The 16,422-nt window shown below is 44.0% G+C and overlaps 1 protein-coding gene and 1 non-coding gene across 2 annotated transcripts; both read right to left on the bottom strand.

Annotated features, from left to right (window-relative positions):
* Positions 1 to 7,269: 7,269 nt before the first annotated feature.
* DPPA4 (developmental pluripotency associated 4) lies at positions 7,270 to 15,156 on the bottom strand. Its single transcript, XM_008146684.2, has 6 exons — positions 15,133 to 15,156; positions 12,116 to 12,269; positions 10,354 to 10,514; positions 10,217 to 10,267; positions 9,327 to 9,627; positions 7,270 to 7,497 (listed from the first exon to the last, which is right to left on the bottom strand). Exons 1-6 carry the CDS (start codon positions 15,154 to 15,156, stop codon positions 7,298 to 7,300), a joined length of 891 nt encoding a protein of 296 aa, XP_008144906.2. The 3' UTR covers positions 7,270 to 7,297.
* Positions 13,989 to 14,092, bottom strand: LOC114233427 (U6 spliceosomal RNA). The gene has a single exon (XR_003619570.1). It is a non-coding gene; the product is annotated as a U6 spliceosomal RNA (small nuclear RNA).
* Positions 15,157 to 16,422: the final 1,266 nt, after the last annotated feature.

The raw sequence follows: 16,422 nt of genomic DNA, 5'->3' as shown, positions 1-16,422 counted from the left end.
GGTGTGTCTTTTTATGCTAGAAGGCACTTCAGAGAGATGGCATCCAAGCTAGAGCTGGCTTTCTAGCTGCCAGCACAAAAGTAAAAGTTCCCTGTTGCTAGAGCATGATATGATGCTAGGGAATGAAGACCTCAGTGTAATAGGCAGGCTGATGTCTTTCACCTGGATTCTGGGGTGGTTTATCACCCACCACCATCTATATGGAATGAGAGATGCACAAAGAGTCTTTGGAGAGTTTTTAGGTTAGAAAAGAGTCACTTTGCCCAAATCTAAACTCTCAGATAGTCCTCACAAATTCTAAATGTCCCTTTCAGTCTAAATGTCCCTTTGCCAGAGTTGCTTCTCCACTTGTATTTATCTACTAGAGGCCCTGTGTATGAAATTTGTGCACTCAGGAGAGGTGGGAGAAGTCTCTCAGCCTGGATTGCCAGAGGGCACAGGTCAGGCACAGGGAACCCCACTTGTGCACAATCAGGGCCAGGGAGTGATATGGGAGGTTGGCCAGCCGGGAAGGGACCACAGGAGGGCCCCAGGGCATGTCCAGTCCATCTTGTTCAGTCCAGATCGACCAGCCAACTCAACACTTAACATATTAGGCTTTTATTATCTTACTAGTGGCCTGGTGCATGAAATTTGTGCACGGGGGGGGGGGGGGTGTCCCTCAGCCTGGCCTGCACCCTCTCCAATCTGGGACTCCTTGAAAAATGTCCTACTGCTGGTTTACAGGGATCAGGCCTAAACCGGCAGTCGGACATCCCTCTCACTATCTGGGACTGCTGGGTCCTAACCGCTCACCTGCCTGCTTGTCTGATTGCCCCTAACCACTCTGCCTGCCAGCCTGCTTGCCCCCAACTGCCCCATACCGCTGGCCTGCTCACCCCCAAAGGCCCCCCCGCCAGCCTGATCAACCCCAACTACCCCCGTGCCAGTGTGTTCGCCCCCAGTTGGTCCCCAGCTGGCCTGCTCACCCCCAACTGCCCCCCATACTGGCCTGCTTGCCCCCACCTGCCCTCCCCACTGTCCTGATCACTCCCAACTAACTCCCACTGACAGCCTACTTGCCCCCAACTCCCCCCCACCATCGCCTGCTTGATCACCCCCAATCGACAACCCACCAGCCTGATCACCCAGAAATGCTGTCCTATCCTGGTCTAATCACCCACAACTTCTCTCCCCTCTTGGCCTCTACCCACCTCTACCTCGGCCCCGCCACCATGGCTTTGTCCAGAAGAACATCCAGAAGGTCTCCTGGAAGGTCTCCCAGTCTAATTAGCATATTACCCTTTTATTAGTATAGATAGAGGCCTGGTGCATGGGTGGGGCCAGCTGGTTTGCCCTGAAGGGTGCCCTGGATCAGGGTGGGGGTTCCCTTGGGGCATGGGGCAGCCTGGGCGAGGGACCTGTGGTGGTTTACAGGCTGGCCATGCCCCCAGGGGTGAGGGTCCAACTGGGGTGCCTGGTCAGCCTGGGTGAGGGGCTGATGGCTGTTTGTAGGCTGGCCAAGCCTCCCAGTGAGGACCCTCATCCCATGGGGATGTGGCCAGCCTGGGTAAGGGGCTGAGGGCCGTTTTCAGGCTTGCCACTCCCCCGTCCCTCCTTGACCAGCAGCCAGGGTGGGCTGGAAGCCTGGGTCGTCCCCGGTGACCCAGGCCCCCAGCCCCTCCTCAAGCAGAGGCCAGGGCAGGCTGGAAGCTTAGCTTCCTCCATCACCAGGGGCAACCCAAGCCTCCTGCTTTCTCTAGCTCCATGGCCGACACCATCTTTGTTGGGTTAATTTGCATACCCACTCCTGATTGGCTGGTGGGTGTAGCGAAGGGATGGTCAATTTTCATGTTTCTCTTTTATTAGTGTAGATATAATAAAAAGGTAATATTCAAATAGACCAAGTGGCAGAACAACTGAACAACCAATCAAAGCGTAATATGCTAATGAATGCTAAGCCTGTTCAATCACTTGCTATGATGTGCACTGAACACCAGAGGGCAGGCAGATGCTCAGACTGGTAGGTTAGCTTGCTGCTGGGGTCTGGCTGATTGGGACTGAGCAAGATGGGCCAGACATGCCCTCCCACATTCCCTCCCCAGACTTATTGTGCACCGGTGGGGTTCCTCAGCCTGGCCTGCACCCTCTCACAATTGGGACCCCTCAGGAAATGTCAGAGAGCAGGTTTCAGCCCAATCCCACAGGCCCCTCCCCTTGGGAGGGCACCAGATGCAGGACTCTCCCAATCAGGACTGATTGGGCGTGAGCCTGTGGCAAGCACAGTGGGGCCGGGATGAGCAAGAGTGGCAGGTAGGAGCTGCAGTTGGTGTTGGACTGCAGACCACCCAGAGGGACCCCACCTGTGCATGAATTCATGCACTGGGTCTCTAGTGTAGGATAAGCCCCCAGTGGGGCTCCTTAGGTGTTGGGCTGCTGACTGCTTATCAATGACAACAGATGAAGAATGAAGATGTCTTTACTTGTGTCAAAACAACTTTGCTTCTAAAAAAAAAAAATGAGTTTTGCCTTGGCTATTCTAGCTCAGTGGATAGAGCTTTGGCCCATGGACTGAAGGGTCCTGGGTTTGATTCTGGTCAAGGTCATGTACCTTGGTTGCAGGTTTGGTCAGTGCTTGTAGGAGGCAATTAATGGACACATCGATGTTTTTCTGTCTTTTTTCTCTCTAAAAATCAATGGAGCCCTAACTGGTTTGGCTCAGTGGATAGAGCGTCAGCCTGGCCTGTGGACTGAAGGGTCCCAAGTTTGATTCTGGTCAAGGGCATGTACTTGGTTTTGGGCATATCCCCAGTAGGGGGTGTGCAGGAGGCAGCTGTTCGATGTTTCTAACCGTCTATCCCTCTCCCTTCCTCTCTGTGAAAATCAATAAAATATATTTTGAAAATAAAGTTGCTGCTCCAGCCATGAAGTCTGAAGAGAAACAGTCCAGAGATGGAAGACGCTGACCATGCCTTGCCATACTAGCAGTCAGCAGATGTGCATCACTGCAGATTGCCCAGGACCAAACCAGAGAGGGTCGGACCTGCATTACCACCATTTGCCCACCATCCAGAACTGAAATATCATTGCTGTTATGTACACATAAACAACTGTTGGACATAGAAACCAGGACTCAAAAGAACTGTTGGCCCAGAAGGAAACTCACTATAGACTGATTCATTTGCCTCTCAGCATAACTATTATTGCTTGTCTCATTTTCGGTTCCTATAAGTGTATTCCTAGTATCACATGAGCTCACTCATCTAGGGGAAAAGATGAACAACATAGACTGAAGAAGAACAGCATTGATCAGACTGTCAGACCTCAGAGGGAAGGTAGGGGAGGGTGGGGACAAGGGAGATAGATCAACCAAAGGACTTGTGTGCTTGCACATGAGCCTAACCAGTGATCACGGACAACAGGGGGAGAGGGGCATGCATGTGGGGGGGGTTTGGGAAGGTAACGGGGAGGGGGGGTTTGATGACAAATATGTGATACCTTAATCAATAAAATAATTAAAAAATAAAATAAATAAATAAATAAATAAATAAAGTTGCCTGGTAAAAGGGAATGACCTTAAAAAAAAAAAAAGTCAATGAAAAAGTATCCTTGGGTGAGGATTAACAAAAAAATGAAAAATAAGTTTTTGCCCTAACCAGTTTGGCTCAGTGGATAGAGGAGCATCAGCCCTTGGACTGAAGGATCCCGGGTTCAATTTTGGTCAAGGGCATGTACCTCACCATCCTGCAGGAGGCAATCAGTCGATGTGTCTCTTTTACATCCATGTTTTTCTCTCTCTCTGTCTCTCCCCTTCCCTACCATTCTTTCTCCCCCTCCCCACCCTTCCACTCTTTCTAAAAATCAATGGAAAAATATCTTTGGGTTAGGATTAACAAAAAAATTTCTCCCCTCTTTCTTCTTTCCATCTCTGCTCCTTAGGGTTGGGGGATCCTCGAAGATGTGGTCACTTCCACTTTTGCTTCCTGTCAGTGAGTTCACAGACTTTCTACAAGCAGGTTCCTTTGCCTCAGTCAGCAATGTCTTGGCAGGACTTTGGACTCCAGAGCTGTTACTTCAGCACCAACTCTTAGTTGTCTGTTTCTTGGGAGATAAGGAAAATTTGGAGGGCTGGCCCCAGATTTCTATTGCACCTCATACTTTACACACACACACAAACACACCACACATGTGCTTATGGGCACAGACATATCTTTGTGGCTGTTAATTTTAATTTCTAGATGGGAAAAATGGCTCTTCTCTTGCCTCCGCCCTCCCCCATCAAGACCATACCACAAGGCCCCTTTGTCATGGAGTTATAGAGTATGTAACTTCAATTTGTCCCTTCTTTGAAATATTCTAAGAGCTTGGGACAAAGACAGTGAAGGGGGGATAGTGAAAACTTTATAGTAATTTGGGGGAGGTTTGTGGATTTTATGGAGGATTGGGGAATGTGACTAGATTTTATTCTGCCAGGGGCAGTAAGGAGGGGTAACTAAACAATCTTAGTGATAGGACTTATTTTATATAAAGATAATTTTAAGTTTATTTTAGTGTGTTAGGAACAGGGAACTGTCTATAAGCAGAACTGAAAAGCAAAGTAGGTAAGATTCCCAAATTAATAAAGAGAGGAAGGAAATAAAATAGAAATTTGAGCAATCCAATGTAAAAAGGGAAAAAGTTAAAAAAGAAAACAAAATAATATACATACACTAATAAGAAATAGAGTGTATATTATTTATTACACTGAAACAAAATCATGCCTTTTGGCTTAATCCTACCGATTTAAGAACATTAGCAATAATTTGCATACAGCAAAGTTCCCGAAACATAGCAGATGGATTATTTTACATATGTATTTTAAGCATACTAGGTATTTATGACTCAGAAGTAACCTTGGACATAATATACAAAACAGTTACAACTGGCAATGATACTGGCCCAAGTGCCCCGTGTTTTTATCCCAGAGACACACTACAGAAATCCCAAGTTAAGACAACTTCACAAAATGTTTTGAATATTAAGAATGTCTTTTGGGAGTGGACACAATTCTGAGGCAGGAGTCTAGTGAGGGAGCACATCCATCTCTCCACTCCCCTCGAGAGGTTCAGTTCAGGCTCCCACCGTGAAAGAACTGCTGGAGTCCCTTCTGTTTCAGATGGGTAATCCTTGGATGGTGTGCCTTTTGCATCTTCACTGCAATGAATGGTAGTTTGTGAAATGCATGTCTCTTTTAAAACATAACCGTAACCCAGCAGACGAACCAGCAGGCACTGTTGGTAGTCTGAGAGTAACATCTGCTCCCCACCTGTCTGGGCCCTGTAAGCAGGGAGCATGGAGGGTGTCGAGCAGCCCGGAGTTGCTGTCAGTGGCACCGTGGAGTTGATTGCAGTCACCTTTCTATCATATTAGTTACAATCATAGCCGTACCCTTTTCCTTCGCAATGGAAGCTTCTCGCTAATACCTTATTCCTATAAAGCAAATGAAATGATTGTCATCTTTAAAATTCCAAACAAGAAATGTCAAGAAACCCAGTGCTGGAATGCCAGTAAAATTGTCTTTAAACTTTAGGATAGTGGGTGGGAAGCTCATGGCCAGGTCCTCTAGGAATGGCAATTTCAGCCACGTTACCATTCGTCTCTATCATATTCCTGTTCTGTGCAGCCTGGGGCCTGAGAGGCCCCCGAGTGATTTTTTTTAACCATTTCCCATGGTCCCAGTGTGTCAGTAGGACAGCCAAAAGGGGAAAGATAAGCATACACTCCCTGTGCCAGGTCCCAGGGGCTGCCACTCCTAGATGGTGAAGGGGGAGTTTGGCCTGAGGGGCCCCACTTCAGACTGCTATCCTCTACCAGCTGTGCTGGGTCTCTGGTGTTCAGTAACCATGACACCAAAGGGGTGGAGGGTAAGTGGGACAACAGAAAGCTGAGATAGAGCCCCAGGTGATTCCTTACAGCTGAGCAGTAGGGGCACAGACCCCTAGGAGTTAAGACTGGGCTGCACCAGAGGGATTCTTTTCTCCCCATCTTCCTTGTCCCTAATGAAAATCCCCTGTAAGCATCCTATTACTCCATTTGTACTTTCAGAAAATACCTCCAAGTGCAGCGTCTACTTCCTCCCCTGACTCAACCAACACCAAATTTTCTATATCCTGTACTGCTTTGAATCTTATATCATCTAAACAAGTATATTATGTGTACCTTCTTCAAGCTTCACTTGAATTAGAAAAGTTTCCCCAGGCACTCTCCCCATTAACTTCATAGTCCAGCTCTTGTTTCTTTTCTGCCTCCTTTAACATGTTCGTACACCCTTTCTTCCTTGGAATGTAAGCCTCAGTCCATTTACCTGCTTAAAACCCTTCAGTGGCCCATCGCCTAGGGATGAGCTGCTTGACTCAACTCCTCATCATCCCCCCAACTGCAAATGTACATTTTTTTTGTTTACGCATTTATTTTTTTAAAAAAACCTTTAGATAGGCATTATCATGCGTATTTTGTAACAGAAAACTGAGGCTTATTTTCTGCAATATTCTGTCACAATGAACTACTTTCAATTCTATATTGTCCTAAGGTTCCTTCACAGCCTCGGCTCTGATCCCCATATTGAAAAATGACCTTACTGCTTTTCATCTAGTCAGTTCTTCCCGTAGGTTAATAAGTCTCTTTTTTGATGCCAGTCACCACATGGCATCAAATGTTTCCAGATGTTTACAAACCAATCATCTGCATTAGACTGTAGGCTACTTAAAAGAATATTTCTTTGGTTTTTTTGGATAGTCATCATTTCAGTGTAGTGCATATACTTGGAATATAGTAATTATAAATGTCTGTTTCTCTAAAATTATGGTTCTCCAAATAGACATAACTTTTTTTCCTAGGAATATACTAATGGGTGATAATTTTCTTGAAATTCTTTACTGATAACTTTTGCTTGAAATACAGGGCTTATTAAAATGAAGAAACAGCCAAAACCAGTTTGGCTCAGTGATAGAGCATCGGCCTGTGGACTCAAGGGTCCCAGGTTCGATTCCGGTCAAGGGCATGTACCTTGGTTGCGGGCACATCCCCAGTAGGGGTGTGCAAGAGGCAGCTGATTGATGTTTCTCTCTCATCGATGTTTCTAACTCTCTATCCCTCTCTCTTCCTCTCTGTAAAAAATCAATAAAAAAAATATTTAAAAAAAGAGCACATACAATATGCATAATAAATATAAGTTCTATTTAAAAAAAATAAATAAATAAAATGAAGAAACATCCATTTCTTGTCTCCCTCAACTAAAATCCAAGGGCCCACTTTTAGTTTGTAGAAAAGAACTAGGTAATTACCTGTGAATGCATTTGGGGCACAACATATTATCCTCCAGGTGTGGGGGTGGAAAGTTGCGGGAAGGTATCAAGAAGAGTGCACACACTTGCCCCGGTTTCTCAGGAACCCAGGCTTGCCCAGCATAAAACTGTAGCTGAACCCAACCCTCTGTGTCTGCAGGGAGACTCTGTCCATGGACCACACACCACTTGTTATCTGGGGAAGGAAAAAGAGATAAGTACGAACAGAGCAAGACCAAATCACGTTCAAAATTGCATCCTGGTCTTTGATTCTTTCTCAAGTGCTAGCTCTTGAGATATGAACCCTGGAATTTTGAGTTAACCTGCTGTATCCTATTCCCTTTAGAAAAGAATGCAAGACGGCTCCTGTTACAACTTTAAAAAGAAACAAAAACTATAGTTGGAAGTGGTATAAGCTGCAAGTGGGTAGATGGTGGTGTGGGGGAGGCAAAACTTTACCTCTACCCATCTTAGGCTTCCGGCTGGGATTCTAAAAAGACAGATTAATATGAGAAAAACACTTTATTAATGCATGAAGTTCATGCCAGGTAGGAGAAAACACAACAAAACTGGACTCAAAATGGCGGCTTAGAATTCCATCTTATAGAACATCTTCTACAAAGAACAATATACTTGTGGAGAGATGACAGGATGAAGGAAAGCAGGTTTAGGCCACAAGGGGTGGTGAACTGTGGGGAGGTAAATACATGGGAGGACACTAATGGAGTAAGGTTTGCTCACAGGTTCCTCTGGTACCATCTCTCAGTTGACCAAAGCATCTCTGGCAAAAGGATAATTTATGTCCTCCCTTTAGGCAGAAAAGGGGGAGGGTTTTTTTCCTGAGTTTAATTGCCTTCACCTCAAAATAAATCTATTTATGTCGAAGAGTTATATTGGTGGATGACCCATTCTGGTTTCCTTCCACAGAAAGACTAACCCAGAGAGGTCTGAATGGCCTTCATGAAATAGGCCCAAGGGTGTGAACACTTCAACAGGCAGTTTGTTTAGCTCGCCAGTTTATTGTCTTCCTTAATTATATCATCTATAACCCTTACAGATGTAGAGGTGGCATTGTATTCTTAACCCATTTTATGATGGGAAAAAGCTGAAACAATCTGTCAGTGTTTCTCATTTAATGGATGTTAGAAGACCCAAGATTTCAGCTCAGGCAGTTGATTTTAGAGTCTGCCCTTCTTTTTTTTTTTTAAATCTTTACCCGAGGGTATTTTTTCCATTGATTTTTAGAGATAGTGGAAGTGAGAGGGAAAGAGAATTATCAGAAATATTGATGTGAGAGGAACACATCAACTGGTTGCCTCCTGCACACTCCCTGACCATGCCCTGGAAGAAGCCTGAAACCGAGGGACATGCCCTTGACCAGAATCAAACCTGGGATCCTTTGGTCCGAAGGCTGACACTCTATCCACTGAGCCAAAATGATTACACTCTAATTCCTTAAAGGGGAAATAAATGAACTCAAACAGATTGTCATCCCTTTGTGATGACACCAGTAATTTAGAGCAGTGGTTTTCAGAGTGGGTGGTCCCCCGACTAGCATCCTCAGCAGTGCCAAGAAAATTGCCAGAATTGCACATTCTCAGGCCTTGAATCAGAAACTAGGGGTGATGGCAGGAATCACTAGCCCTTTAGGTCATTTAGATATACCTAAATTGAGATTAATATCAATTAAGCTCCTTAGCTGGTTTGGCTCAGTAGGTAGAGCATAAGCCTGCAGACTGAAGGGTCTCAGGTTCAATTCTGGTCAAAGGTCTGTATCTTGGTTGCAGGCTTGATCCCCAGCCCTGGTCCAGGCCTGTGCAGGAGGCAACCAATTGATGTCTCTCTCTATCACATCAATGTTTCTGTTTGTAGTCTTGCTCCTTTCCATTCTCTGAAAACAAAAAACAAAAAACTGTCCTCTGGTGAGGACTAACAACAACAAAAACACACACCATTAAATAATAATAATATCAATTAAACTTATTTCCTAATCTGAACCAGAACCAGCTTTGATATGGGGCTTACCAGAGGCCTCCTGTGTCAACCTCACAGTCTCCATCTTCCTAGTTTTCCCAGTCTTCCCGGTAGTGGCTGCAATTCTGCTCCAGGAGGCAAACACATCATCCGGGGTGGAAGTTGTCACGAAAATATTGTCCATTCCCTCCAGGAGAGCAGCAGCACCCCCGTCAGGAGCAGGCCCCCCCACCAGGGGAGCAGGCAGTTCAGGAAGACCAAAACTGTCCAGAGTCATTTCCCCCTGCTGCATCTTCAATTTCCTTTGTGCTAAAGTCAATATCTTTGCCTCCTCTGGTTTGACTGGAATATTCTACAAATAGGATTGGAGAGATTAGTGTTATCAGAAGTGCAGCCTCGCTCAGTTGGCGTGGCTCAGTGGTTGAGCATTGAACTATGAACCAGAAGGTCATGGTTCAATTACTGGTCAAGGCACATGTCCGGGTTGTGGGTTCGATCCCCAATGGGGAGGCGGGGGAGGGGATGCAGGAGGCAACCAATCAATGATTCTCTCTCATCATTGATGTTTCTATCTCCCTCTCTCTTCCTGTCTGAAATAAAATAAATAAAATAAAATAAATGAAGCCTCACCCAGGCTAGTGTCCCTTAAAAGGTTGACGGTTCGATTCCTGGTTGGGGCACATGCGGGAGGCAACAGCTTGATACTCCTCTCTCCAAATCAATAAAAACATTTTTTTTTTTTAAAAAAAAGAAGTACAGCATCATTTTTATTACTCTTTGCAGAGTTGGTGAAAACTGAGGACAGGGATGTTGTGCCTTTTTAGGAGTGGAGGGGAAAAGAAGGGCTAGGTCAATTATTTTACAACTTTTTCATGCTAAAATAGGTAATTAGGATGATAACGGAAGCCTCCATTCTACCAAATTTCTTACAAATTACTCACCTTTTGATTAGGGTAAGCATATGCGCGCAGCCTATCATATGTTTCCCATTTCTAAGACAAGAGAAAATGAGTCAATAATTAGATCAAGGTTCCCACGCTGCCTTCTAGCCACACTAACTAACAGCCCAGGCCCTCACCTGGCCGCTGGTGCTCAGCTTTAATTGCTGACACCAACCCCTCACGACGTCTCGATGAATCAGGTTAACTGGTGGCAAGTGAAGGGGCAGCGGAGGAATTGGTATCTTCTTGTGAATTCTTATTCTTTTTTTTTCTGGTTCCATCTTTTCTGGACAAGAAACTGAAGGAGAAAGGGATAAAATTAGTAATAATTAACTCTCATGTGACCTTTTAAAATGTCAAAAGTACAATCACTTTTAGTTATCATAGTACAGTCCCCAGTATAGAGTTAAATGATTTACCCATGTCCACAAAACCTCAAAGGCACAGTCCTCACACCTAAGACTTAATACTTCTGAGTTCCCCAGTTTTTAATTCCTAAAACTCCCCACTCCTCACACACACTTGTGACCTACTTAGCCCAGAAATTCCAAGGAAGTTGCTTAGAGATCGTACTTCCAATCCAGGGAAATGAGAGAAGTTTTAGACCTGTGATCATAAATATGCAGTGATGCCTTGTCCTCTCGCAAAACTGTAAACCACTCAGCAATGTGCAGCACAACCACTGTTACCCACAGATCTGCCAGCCCACCCCACCAGGGCAGCACTGCTGTCCTAGCACACAGGCCTCCTGCTGCACCCCAACACACCATTTAAGAAAAGACTTACAGAACACAACTCCAGAACAGACACAATTATGTCTACACTAATAATTCCCAGCATTTACTGAGTCCACGTTACTAGCTGGGTATAGTTTAGAAGTTTTACCGAATCATTCTATATAAATTACAACTGACCTTCCACCCCTGACTCAGCCATCGATTGGTTTGCCTCCCGCATATACCCCAACCAGAGCCAGGAGCCTGCAACCTAAAAACTGAACCAGGGACCCTTCAGTCTGCAGGCTGATGCTCTATCCACTGAGCCAAACCAGCCAGGGTGAGTTTCAAGAATGTAATTGCAAACCTGCATTGGTCTGCCCCAAGTCATTGCACATTGAGGTCCTTACTCCAAGCAGCTAGTTAAAATAAAAATTTTAATTTCCATGGCTCAAAGTCCTTTTTTTTTTTTTTTAAAGAAAGGTTTCATTGAGCCAGAAATGCTAGCTAAAAAGGAGATGGGTCTTGGGACATGAAGTCCGAACCACCAGTAGCTTGGGTAGGTGGAAGAGACAAGCATGTCCATTGACTTGGGAGTTTACAAGTGTTTTTATATATTAAGAAGCAGGGAGGGGGAAGAAAGGTGTACAGCCACGTGAAAGAATTTAGATTAGCCGTCGGCAAAGGGGTGGGAGAGGGTGAAGTGGAGCCAGGACTGGGATAGGCATAGATAAGCATAGAGTCAGAAAGCCCACACTTAAAGACACAGCTCATGGAGTGTGATGGTGTTTGGCTAAAATAATCTGTAGAAATACAGCCGGGAATTTAATCCAAGCTCCAAACAACAGGAAGAATGTGAGCAGTCCTTTCTTAGCTGGCCTCTGGACATCAACAGACCAACAGTTCTGTCTTTTGCTCCCACTTGGGCGGCTGTAATTTAGGACATCTCAGAATTTTCTCCTAGTCAGAGTGGGAGCAAAATGATTGTGGGAGTTTGGAGACAGGAAGTAATAGCTTTTAAGAGGTGACTGAAAGAAGGCTTCAGGAAGGTGAGATTTAAGCCAGGCTTCAAAGGACGCATATGGCTTTGCAGAGTAGAGGACAAACATTTATTTCCTTCTCCAGAAAAGTTCCTCAGGCTTAAACCAAGAAAATGAGATTTGAGGGGCTGTGTACCTCTTACCTTGGTCATCTTTCTTAGATCGCTTCCGTTTGGTCTCCATCTCTGAGGTTCTTTGTTGACTTGGTTCACCAGCAGCCCCGTATTTCTCTTTAGTTGGTACCGGTTGGGATTTTGAAGCTTTTTGCCGCTCCCCTGACTTCTTTGGGGACTTCTGCTGGGGATAGAAGAGCCAGTCAGTCATTCCTCTGGTGTCTGACCCACCACATCACATTATCTGCCTTAAGGTTATCCACACCCAAGACACCAAGACGGTTACTGAAGGTCACTGAAACCCGCTGGCAGTGTGTATTCCCTGGGTATCATCTTAATGCTCGGGTTTATGTATAAGATAGTGAAACAATGATGGAGAAATGGGAGAAGGCCAATTTGAATGTATGAGAGAAGACACAAAATATAGATACAAATAAAATAGAGGAAATTATGCTCAGCTTTGGAGGAAGCCCTTATATCACCCACATTATCCTTATCTCTCACCAGGAAGATTTACAACCCCTTCCCCCCACCCCCATTTCTTTATTCTTGACCGCTTCCAAGAAATGTTTCCCATAGAGATGCTATACATCCATTATTGTTCTTAGCAGGGAAATATCTGGATAATCAAATGCCCTTAATACAACATACCAGCCTCATATTTTCCATTTCAATTTTTTATTTTTTCTACTACTCTCCATTGCCCCAAGTTTCAGTATCAGCATTCCTTTCCTTCCCAACATAGTTACGGTACTTTGACCTAAAGAGATTTCCCTACCTTAGCCCGTTTGGCTCAGTGGATAGAGTGTCGGCCTGCAAATCCAAGGGTCCCAGGTTAGATTCCAGTCAAGGGCAAGTACCTTGGTTGCAGGCTCCTCTCTGGCCCGGGCTCTGTTGGGGTGGGTGCAGGAGGCAACCAATCGATGTGTTTCCTTCACATCAGATATTTCTCTCTGTTTTTTCCTCTCTCTAAAAATCAATGGGAAAAGATCCTTGGGTGAGGATAAAAAAAACACACAAAAAAAACCTGATAGATAAAAATAAAAAGATTTCCCTCAGCTCCACCCTCCCCCTCCACCCTACCCTCGGGTTCTATTTACATTTTAAAACTTACTCTTTTTGACTCTCACTTCCAGTTTTAGTTCATCTGGTAATCCTTTTTAGCCTTTATAGACCACGGCAAATCTACATCATTTCCTCATTCCACCAGTTGTCAGCTGCAATTTTACATTTGCTTGTGATTTGATCAGTGCCTATTACTCCATTTGATTGTAACCCCCACCAGGGTAGAATTTCTTTACTTTTCATTATAGGCACTTATTGGTTAATTGAATCAAAAGAAACAAGAGAACAGTGGATATGGAGAAACAGAGAAACTGACCTCTGTTGAGCCTCTATCTTCTATCAGGTATTGATAACTAAGGTTACAAAATTAAGGGCACACAGTATTTTAGATAAAATTAAATCTAAGGTCAATTTGCTCCCAAATCTAAAGCCTTTCTATCATCCATCCAGGTGGGAGTACTGGACAAATTAACATTTGTATGGCATTTTTACAACTCTATAGCAGTTTAACATTCATATTCAAATTTTACATTTGCAAAGCTCTTTCACAAAATACTCACTTTTGGACCTCACAAAAATCTTAAAATTGAGAGGGCAAAAATGACTCGGTTCTAGGAAGAGATCCCAAGAGTGATCAGGTTTCTTGGCAATTGTTCAATTCTTCTGTACTGAAAGAAACCAAACTTTGGCCACCCTGAGGCTGCCCTTATTGGATATTGATTTTAAGCTGTTTATTAAGAAACATGTCTCAGAAAGAATATTAAGGTTTTGTAACCTTAGTTATCAATACCTGATAGAAGATTCGTGAAGTGTTCAATATATATATATATATATATATATATATATGGAACACTTCACGAATTTGCGTGTCATCCTTGCACAGGGACCATGCTAATCTCTGTATCATTCCAAGTTTAGTATATGTGCTGCCGAAGCAAGCACTGGAAAGAACCTTTGACCCCCTCACCCCAAGAGCTTCAGACTGAGAAACTGCTTCACAAAGATCTTAGGATGTTCACCTTGGCCTAATTTGAATTAAGATAATAAGAGGGCTTCAGGTGGGGGGGGTCTTTGGCTAGGATTTTTCTGCCATGTAAGCTCTGCTCTTTCTCTACCTGTAAATTGCCCATTCTCACTTACGAATGTAAGATCTCACTATTCTCCCCTGCAGCGCCCCCCCCCCCCCCCCCCCCCCCGCCACACACATACACACCCTTTTCTATTTTGTCCAAAATGGCAAAGTTGCCTCACTGTCTTCGGGAATTTTCATGCCCATGTGAATTCCCCACGCGCATGTATTAAAACTTTATTTTCTCCTATTAATCTGTCTCTGCTAATTTGATTAGTCCAGCCAGAAGAACTTAGAAGGTGGGAGGAAAAGTATAATATAGTTTTTTAGCCCCCACAGTAGTAACCTCAAAGCCTCTCCACCTTTCGTTTCTGTCTGCAGTGCTCATCAGTATGTATGGCTTCTAATTATTTCTTGGCTCTAACAACCCCAGGAAAAGACCAGCTCAGACACAGCACCTTTGGTTTAGGATCTCATTTTTCTCCCAGCCTTAGTCAACTGCCTCTTTCTAAAGTCTTTTCCTCGCCTCTCTTTTTCTCCCATTACCATTTCCTTCTAGCCCCGATACCTGATTATTTCGACAGGATAAAGCATCTCTTTAAAACCAAAAACAGCCAACTCATTTCTTATTTATTTTCTCACTGCAACATAGCAGGCTTCCATCATATCTAGAACTTACTTTCCCTTCCCCCTCTCTCTCCCTGCCCCAGGCACCTCACCATTAGCTTCCTCACTCTCTTTTACCTCTAGAACTTGTTTGCTAAGCCCATTTCTTCTAGCAATTACTTTTTCTACCTCTGTAATTTACCCAATAAATGTTCTCTTACCCCCCAAAAAAAGAAAAGAATGAATGTGCTGATGATGAGAGTGTAACACACAAAGACAGAAAACAAAGCCATTAAAATGTCCTTACCTTCTTGCCTTTTGCATTTTCCATACTGAGAAACTAATTCAAGGCTGACGAAGAAAATGTTCTTATTTCTGAAATGGCCCCTGACCCAAGATTGCTTTAAAAAGCCTCCTCCTAGACACAAGATAAAAAAAGAAAGAAAAAAAAAAGTCTCCTCCTACTTCCTGCCAACCAAAGGAACTCCTTCCTCCTTCCTTTTCTTCCCTCCCCCACAATGCTACCTGTGTTTTTATATAAGAGGGAACTGTGGTATGAAGGGATTAATACCATTCCTGGCCTTTTTTTTGTGTGTGTGTGAGCTTTTTAACATAATTATCTAAGGTGTGGCTCAGGAGATCTGGGGAAGTTAAAACTTCAGAAAAATTCTAAGGGAAAAACAAAAAAAGACTTCTGAACCATAGGAATGAAGGGATTTAAACCAGAACTTTCGGAAACAGTTGAATTTCAGGGCCAGATTGGTGGCTTGAAGAAAGCAAAAATTGTTTTCATGTACTACATAACATCTTTCTTTAAAAAAAAAAAAAAAATATATATATATATATATATATATATATTATATATATATATATATATATATATATATATTCTTATTGATTTCAGAGAGAAAGCAAGAGATAGAAACATCAATGATGAGAATCATTGACCGGCTGCCTCCTGCACGCCCCCTACTGGGGATCAAACCTGCAACTCCAGCATGTGCCCTTAACCAGAATCAAACCCAGGACCCTTCAGTTTGTAGGCCCATGCTCTATCTACTGAGCCAAAATGGCTAAGGCAACATCTTCTTTCTTAAGAAAGTTGCTCAAACAATTAAAACTCCAGCTTTTCAGTTGTCCCAGGAAAGGTGGCAGATTCAATTCCTGGTCAGAGCACATACACGGGTTTTGGGTTGGATCCCTGGTTGGGGCAGGTACAGGAAGCAATGGATTGATGTTTCTTGCATCAATGGATCCTCCCCGACTCCCTCTCCCTAAAATACATATCTTCAGGTGAGAATTTAAAAACACACACACAAAAACCTCCAGCTTCTGCCAAAACCGGTTTGGCTCAATGGATAGAGCGTCGGCCTGCGGACTCAAGGGTCGCAGGTTCGATTCTGGTCAAGGGCATGTACCTTGGTTGCGGGCACATCCCCAGTAGGGGGTGTGCAGGAGGCAGCTGATCGATGTTTCTCTCTCATCGATGTTTCTGACTCTCTATCCCTCTCTCTTCCTCTCTGTAAAAAATCAATAAAATATATTTAAAAAAAAAAAAAAAAACCTCCAGCTTCCCATCTGTACTAATGATAACTAA

The sequence above is a fragment of the Eptesicus fuscus genome, chromosome 3, assembly GCF_027574615.1.
Source record: "Eptesicus fuscus isolate TK198812 chromosome 3, DD_ASM_mEF_20220401, whole genome shotgun sequence".
In the NCBI taxonomy this organism is placed as follows: domain Eukaryota; kingdom Metazoa; phylum Chordata; class Mammalia; order Chiroptera; family Vespertilionidae; genus Eptesicus; species Eptesicus fuscus.
This window is presented reverse-complemented; position numbering and strand designations above follow the sequence as displayed.